At 39.8% G+C, this 7,730-nt stretch overlaps 1 protein-coding gene across 2 annotated transcripts in view; it reads right to left on the bottom strand.

The window, feature by feature from the left end:
* The window catches only part of LOC132850488 (receptor tyrosine-protein kinase erbB-4-like), a 396,243-nt gene that overhangs the window by 159,207 nt on the left and 229,306 nt on the right, over window positions 1-7,730 (bottom strand). For both annotated transcript variants that reach the window (XM_060877116.1, XM_060877115.1), the window contains exon 3: window positions 4,567-4,753. In XM_060877116.1, the coding sequence (XP_060733099.1) occupies window positions 4,567-4,753 (187 nt within the window). The remainder of the gene's footprint in view (window positions 1-4,566; window positions 4,754-7,730) is intronic.

The raw sequence follows: 7,730 nt of genomic DNA, 5'->3' as shown, positions 1-7,730 counted from the left end.
CGTGAAAATCCCAGTAGATCAGCAGTTTCTGAAATACTCAGACCAGCCCGTCTGGCACCAACAACCATGCCACGTTCAAAGTCACTTAAATCACCTTTCTTCCCCATTCTGACGCTCGGTTTGAACTGCAGCAGATCGTCTTGACCATGTCTACATGCCTAAATGCATTGAGTTGCTGCCATGTGATTGGCTGATTAGAGATTTGCGTTAACGAGCAGTTGGACAGGTGTACCTAATAAAGTAGCCGGTGAGTGTATATACAATGTATATATATATATACATATAACCGCAGTCAGGAGCTTTTAAACGGACAGAATAGCTGAACATTACTTTAAAAAGCAAGCAAGCCAACAAACAGAGCTCAGCAGCTCAGCGCTCTTTCTTTACAGGTCAATTTGATCTTTAGTCAAAGCTCGAAGTCCCTTTTCCCACACAGACCTTTATATAATTCCCGGCTTGCGTTTTATGTTAGAAGTGCAACAAACTAAGACCTGACTCGACATTTTAGTGCGTCCCCCTGACCAGGCGTTGAGAAATTAGCAGCACAAACAGTGGCTAGTGTGTCCGTGGACCGTGCGGACTTCAAAATCAGCAGTTTAACGGGATGACAGAGCTCCAGGTAAAAAATCGCTCGCTGCACTCTTTCCTTCTCTCCTCAATGTTTACTTCGAACACTTTTTTTGCTCTTGCTTTCCAACTGTCATATTTATTCTTATTCTAAACGTCTAGATTTCACTCGAGGGTTTGTTACGTAGCCAAGAAGAGTCCATTTGACTGACAACCAGAAAAATAAACCTTTTCCAACAGTCTGCTGGCAAAGATTCAAGATCGTCTCGTCTACTTACCGCTAATGCTTTCAAATTATTTAAAGTATGAATGACTAGGTTTCGAGCCAGAAAGCTCATTTCGTCATGCTGTTTGTTCACTTTTCCTGTCAATCAGAAATGTGTGGAGATCCAGTCTTAATGCATGCTACATGATCCTGAAGTTGCATGCTGCTATGTCACCCCCCCCAGTCTAGACTCGTTTGATCTGAACACGAAATGTTTCTTTTCGTAATAAAAGTATAAAATGGCGTCTAAGTGGTCAAGACTTCGACTTTAAATCCCAGCACTGCCAAGCTACCGCTGTTGTGTCCTTGAGCAAAGCACTTAAAACAAAACTGTACACGGATTTGAATAAAAAGCACCAGCCAAATGAGTTCGATGTAAATCAAGGAGATGTAAATAAGTTGAAAAAAAATGCTAAGAGGAAACAAATTCACTTCTCGTCACCACTGTACCTTTTAGCTAAATTCCCAATTGTTGTCTTAAGATCTATTTCAATACACTATTATCTAAAGTCAAGTTTACTCGCTGAACCCTTGGGGCCCTGAGGGACCGAGTCACCATAGCTGTAGACTTCAGGAGCTTGACATTTCATTTCATTTCCCTTTACTGGTGTGAGAAACTTTAATCAGACGGATTGGGTGTTAATTTATTGTGTGTTCAGGTCATGATAAAAAGATCGGACTTACTAGCCGAAATCTGTGGATAAACCTTCAGTAGCTGAAGGGAAAGTGGATAAAATGGAATGTTTTTTCACCTCAGAATCTGATTCCAGGCTTTATTATTTACAACAAAACAACTGAAATGCCTGCACGATACAGTAAACAACAGTTTTATACGACTACGACATAATACAGTATGTAACGATAAAGTTTACAGCAAAACAAACCTGATTCATTCTCTATTCTTTATCTTCTTAAAGCTTAAATCATTGCTGTATTGTTTGTGTAGTTAATCAAGAGAAGCTACGACCAAGAGAGCTAAGAGCTAGCTAGGTAACTTTCACTTCAGGCAGTTAGCATGCTAGCTATCGGCATAACCTTAATGATAGAAGTACAATATAATACTAGTGTTACCAGAAGAAAAACGTGTTTCATTAAAAAAATAATTAAATAATAATAATAATCGTTTATATCAACGTGTGCAGTAGCAACAACAACAACAATTTTATTTAATTTTAATACATTGTGCCTTCAACCTGAAGGTTAAAAAATAAGATAGTAATAATTATATTATTGTCATATATTAATAATGATATTTATTTAACATTTTATTTTATTTTATTTTTTTGATTTTGATTTTTTTTTTATTAACATAAAAAACTGGGTTCTAACAGGGGTGGGTAGACGTTGTGTATCCATTGTATTTCACTATACACTCACCGGCCACTTTATTAGGTACACCTGTCCAACTGCTCGTTAACGCAAATTTCTGATCAGCCAATCACATGGCAGCAACTCAATGCATTTAGGCATGTAGACATGGTCAAGACGATCTGCTGCAGTTCAAACCGAGCGTCAGAATGGGGAAGAAAGGTGATTTAACTGACTCTGAACGTGGCATGGTTGTTGGTGCCAGACGGGCTGGTCTGAGTATTTCAGAAACTGCTGATCTACTGGGATTTTCACGCACAACCATCTCTAGGGTTTACAGAGAATGGTCCGAAAAAGAGAAAATATCCAGTGAGGGCAGTTCTGTGGGCACAAATGCCATGTTGATGCCAGAGGTCAGAGGAGAATGGCCAGACTGGTTCGAGCTGATAGAAAGGCAACAGTAACTCAAATAAACACTCGTTACAACCGAGGTATGTAGAAGAGCATCTCTGAACACACGACACGTCGAACCTTGAGGCGGATGGGCTACAGCAGCAGAAGACCACACCGGTACTAGTAAGGTGTACCTAATAAAGTGGCCGGTGAGTGTACAGTATATAACAACACTAAAGACTATAATAAATATATAAAAGTTGCCAAGTTTTGCTGTTTTTCTCATCAGAACAGATCAGATTTTTGTTTGTTTGATTCCACACACTAATAAACACTTCCATAAAATTTGAGAGACTTCAGTCTTTCCGGTCTCTGTTTCCACTGCCAGCTCATTAAATGGACAAGGAAAGGAAAGTTTCGAGCCCGATCCTGCAGGACGATTAAACCGGCCTCTATCACGATGGCTTCGGCTGGTGTAAAGCTTTGCATTTTAAACTTGTCATGATTTCTAGATAGATTTATGAGTCATGAAGAATCAGGGATGGACACAAACATGTGCAGAAAAAAGAAGAGACAGCCCGATGTTGTGTTTATGTCTAACATAATAACATGTTATGATCATTCTGTCCTATCATGATAAAGAGACTTCAGTGACTCAGTTATTTACTGTTATTACATACATTATAGCAGCTATAAGCTGTCATTCCCTCACTAGCAAAAGGAACAGCAAAGCGTACAGTAAACTCGTCAGTCCTGAAGACTTCAGAACTTTCACGAGGTTACATTACAAAGCAGCCTTCGGAAATGTTATAAGTCTTTTTAGCTTTTTTCTTATGAATTTGGAATTTGGATGGATGGACACTTGTGTCTTACGGTTGTGTCCATGTTGATCATTAAATGTCTGTCATGTCTCACTCCACAGTGGTGTTAATATGAGCCTCAAATGAAAAGTGTTTTTATCTTAAAATCAAAAATATATTTTATATTTGAAGATAGAATCCACACACACACACACACACACACACACACACACACACACACACACAAACACACCACAAACACACACACACACACACCACAAACACACGCTTTATTGTGGACTAGCCTGTAGCAAGTTCAGGGATATTTACACACTGTGAGGTTGCATGCCTTTTATTACCACATGTCCTTTGTCTTTCTGGCTACACACACACACACACATACACACAACACACACATGCACAGCCAAGCGTGATTGTCCTTATATTTCCTTCTTATTTTCTGAAGTACGTTTGGTGACGGATATTTTCAGCACAATAATATCACTAAAAAAAAAGCCTCCGTTTCACAAAACTGCCTCGAAACATAAAATTTCATTTCAGAATCCATCAAATTCTAGTGCGTTTTGGTTGCTGGATGCCCTGTGGCACAAAGAGACATTTTAATAGCACACCCGAGCCTGAACCTATTGACGGCGGATCATGTCCACACAATTATGTGATTTGTCGGAGAAAACGACGACCGAGCGTAAGCCACAGGCCAAATTCCAGATAAACTGGAAGTGAAAGGCGGGACCTAATTAAACCTGTTTTAATACCTCTGGCTAACAGCGTAACCCAGAAACGTTTGCTTTCATTTGAAGGCAATGTCAGCCATACTGCCAGGTTTGACCTTGACTGCTCGCTCTAAACAAGCTCCTGCCATTTTCCCTCAAAATAAGAACCGAATTTTTACGGCTCTAATTCTGAACGCAATTATTCAGCTGAGCTCAGCGGGCTGTCTATCGTCCTCCCCCCCTGCAACTCCCGGACGAGAATGAGAAAACAAATCAATCACATATCAAATACATATTCATGCGCCTTCACCTCACTGAAAGACGTTTTTGCTCCAAAAGCAATCCAAAAGTCCGAAAGCGTCCTGCAAACAGACGAAAAAGCCTCGCATCCGAAATGCCAACTTTTCTTTAAGGAACCGTGATTTAATTTCCTCTCTTTAATATTTTAAGGTTCACAATCCAGAATGCACACTTTAAAATGTATTCCTAAGGCAAATACCTGTGAGGTTCTTGAGGCCGAGCTGGCGCAGTCCAAAATGCCCGTCTCTGCGGTAGTTGAGGAAGACGGCAAGGGCGTATCGGTCTTCGTAAAGCCGAGTACCACGGATGATGCGCAGGTTTTCAAGAGGGAGATAGTCGAACTGATTCAGAGCCACCAGCACGTATCCGGTTACCTCCCGGATGGACTGGAGAAAAAAAAAGAAAAACGGATTTAAATACATTTACTTATTACTGCATTTGGTCAAAATTTTATTATTGAGATTTTCGTACAAACTTTAGATTTAATCCCCTAAATCTATAACCTACGGTACAATCCCACACGCGTATAGTATGTGACGTCGGCAGAATTAGGAAACAATTCTATTCATATTTCCACAAATATTTATTATTTTGCTAATGACTATCAGTAATATTCATTTCAATTCAAATTGAGGTAGCCTAGTGGTTAAGGTGTTGGACTGTAGATCAGAAGGTTGAAAGGTCCATCAAGTTGCCACCGCTGGAGCAAGGCCCATAACCCTCAACTGCTCAGTTGTATAAAGTGAGAAAATATAAGTCCCTTTGGATAAGGGCATCTACCAAACACTGTAAACCGAAAATGGTGCTCTTAACAACAGACATTTTTGCAAAGCATCTTTACATTCACTCATCTTCTACCGCTTATCCGAACTACCTCGGGTCACGGGGAGCCTGTGCCTATCTCAGGCGTCATCGGGCATCAAGGCAGGATACACCCTGGACGGAGTGCCAACCCATCACAGGGCACACACACACACACTCATTCACTCACACAATCACACACTACGGACAATTTTCCAGAGATGCCAATCAACCTACCATGCATGTCTTTGGACCGGGGGAGGAAACCGGAGTACCCGGAGGAAACCCCCGAGGCACAGGGTGAACACACACAAGTCGGAGGCGGGAATCGAACCCCCAACCCTGGAGGTGTGAGGCGAACGTGCTAACCACTAAGCCACCGTGCCTCCTGCATCTTTACATAAATCCATAAATTCATTATCAAATGTTCATCAAAATTCATGTCGTTATACGAACGGAGTCCGTCTGTGTGTAATTAACGTGTCATGAGATTTCCATACACCTGCTAGATACGGTTAGAAAACATAAATAAAAAACTAAAACGTCCAGGACAAAGTTCTGGAAACTTATTATTCAGGGTTTGATTTGGAAAAAAAAAAGCCAAATATCCTGTGGAGCACCATTAAATCCATTGTTGAAGATTGTAAATAATATGGCAGAGCTGCAACTCTGCCTAGAGGAGGCTGTCCGTCACTGACCGGATAGATTAAATAAACAGAAAAGTTGTTCACAAGGCAACTCTAGCCTGGGCTTTACACAAATCTGTGAATGAATGGCGAGCCGTATGAAATTCCGTTTGCAGTTTGCCAAAAGGCATGTTGGAGACTCGACAAACATGTCAAAAGTTCTCTGATCTGATGAGGCTGATTAGAGGTTTTTATTTATTTATTTATTTTTTTGGGACTCTATATTTGGCAGAAGGCCAGCATTTCTCACCAACTCCACAGTGAATCATGGTGGTGGTAGCATCATGCTGAGCTTTACCCTTGTTCCCTTCTATGATTAATGACCTATTTTATTTATTTATTTATTTATTTATTTTTAACCAGCTTGATTTCTGGTTTGATATTATGGCCTATTGTGTGTTGACTCATTCATTTACTGGCAATTATTCTCATTTTGGATTGTAAGTTCAAGGGGGTCAATATTTATGCAAAACACTATACAGTATAATGTACCAACGTAGGAGGTTTTTTTTTGTGTATTTACTTTCACTCGTTCGCTCGTTCGAAGTCTGGAGAGAAAATCTGTATTTTTATTTGAAACAATGGTCACAGAGATGGTTCTGATATAAAAACTCTTGGGATTTTTGCGATGGGAAACTTTTCAGAGAAAGCAATACTCCAGACTTCCAGATACATATTTGATTGTGGTATTTCATTTTTATGTGTCGTGTAGAGAGAAGTGTGTAGAGTAACAATAGCTTTATTTCTTCATGAGTTTGACGGGAAAGCTGTCTTTTGGGTGTGTGAGCACAGAGGAATGAATTTAGAGCAGGCCTGCAGAAGAACACAGGATTGATGAATACTAGAGAGGAAGCTGAATGTGTGTGTGTGTGTGTGTGTGTGTGAGAGAGAGAGAGAGAGAGAGAGAGAGAAGGAGAGAGAGACAGCTGTCAGTAAGAGTGTGTATCAGCTCTGTGTATTGTGTAGAATGTCACAGCCCTTCATGGAGCCGTCAACCTCCACCACTCTCGCCCAAAGACATGGACACACACACACACACACACACACACACACACACACACACCCACACACACACACACACACTCTTACATTTCTTTAACAGTTATGCTTTTATCTACCACACTTAATGACACTTCACAGTGTTTATATCCAGATAGGGACCAAAACAGGCAAACGCAAAAAACACCAAACAAACATGTTTTTCTTCCGATCAAGAACAATATTGTTTTGTGCTGGATGGAGAATGCTAGATGATGGAGAATGTTGTTTGATGGAGAATTGTAGTCATTCTAATAGAGAAACACGGTGGCGGATAGATAATGGTAGTATTTCTGCTGGGCAGTATAAGTGTTTGATGGAGAAAGCTAGCGCTTTGCAGCAGATGAAGAACACTAGATGATAGAGAATGCTTGTGTTTGATAAACAATGCTATCGTTTCTGATGTTGGTTTTTAATGAAAAATAGAAGTTTTCTATTGGAGAATCTTGGTGTTTGATGTATAAAGCTACCATTGTTAATGGGGAATGTTGGTGTTTGACAAAGAATGGGAATATTTCTAATGGAGAAACTTGGTATTAACCCTTGTATGTTGTTCGGGTCTGTAGGACCCATATTCATAAACATCAGTAATTTTGAAAATCTTTGCTTCCTTGTAAATTTGCTGATTTTTTTCCCACTCATATCTTGATTAAATTTGATTTTCTTTTTTTATTACATTTTATTAAAAAACAAACAAAAAACGATTAGCACTTTAATTAAAAAATGTGATGTAATAAAGGTAAAGGGCAAATATTAACCATATATCGTCGCTGTCGGGCGGAAACCTCGTATGTCCAAATATGGTCAATTTCATATTTTTTCACATATCGATGCTATT

Source organism: Tachysurus vachellii, chromosome 8 (assembly GCF_030014155.1).
Source record: "Tachysurus vachellii isolate PV-2020 chromosome 8, HZAU_Pvac_v1, whole genome shotgun sequence".
NCBI classification, from domain to species: domain Eukaryota; kingdom Metazoa; phylum Chordata; class Actinopteri; order Siluriformes; family Bagridae; genus Tachysurus; species Tachysurus vachellii.
This window is presented reverse-complemented; position numbering and strand designations above follow the sequence as displayed.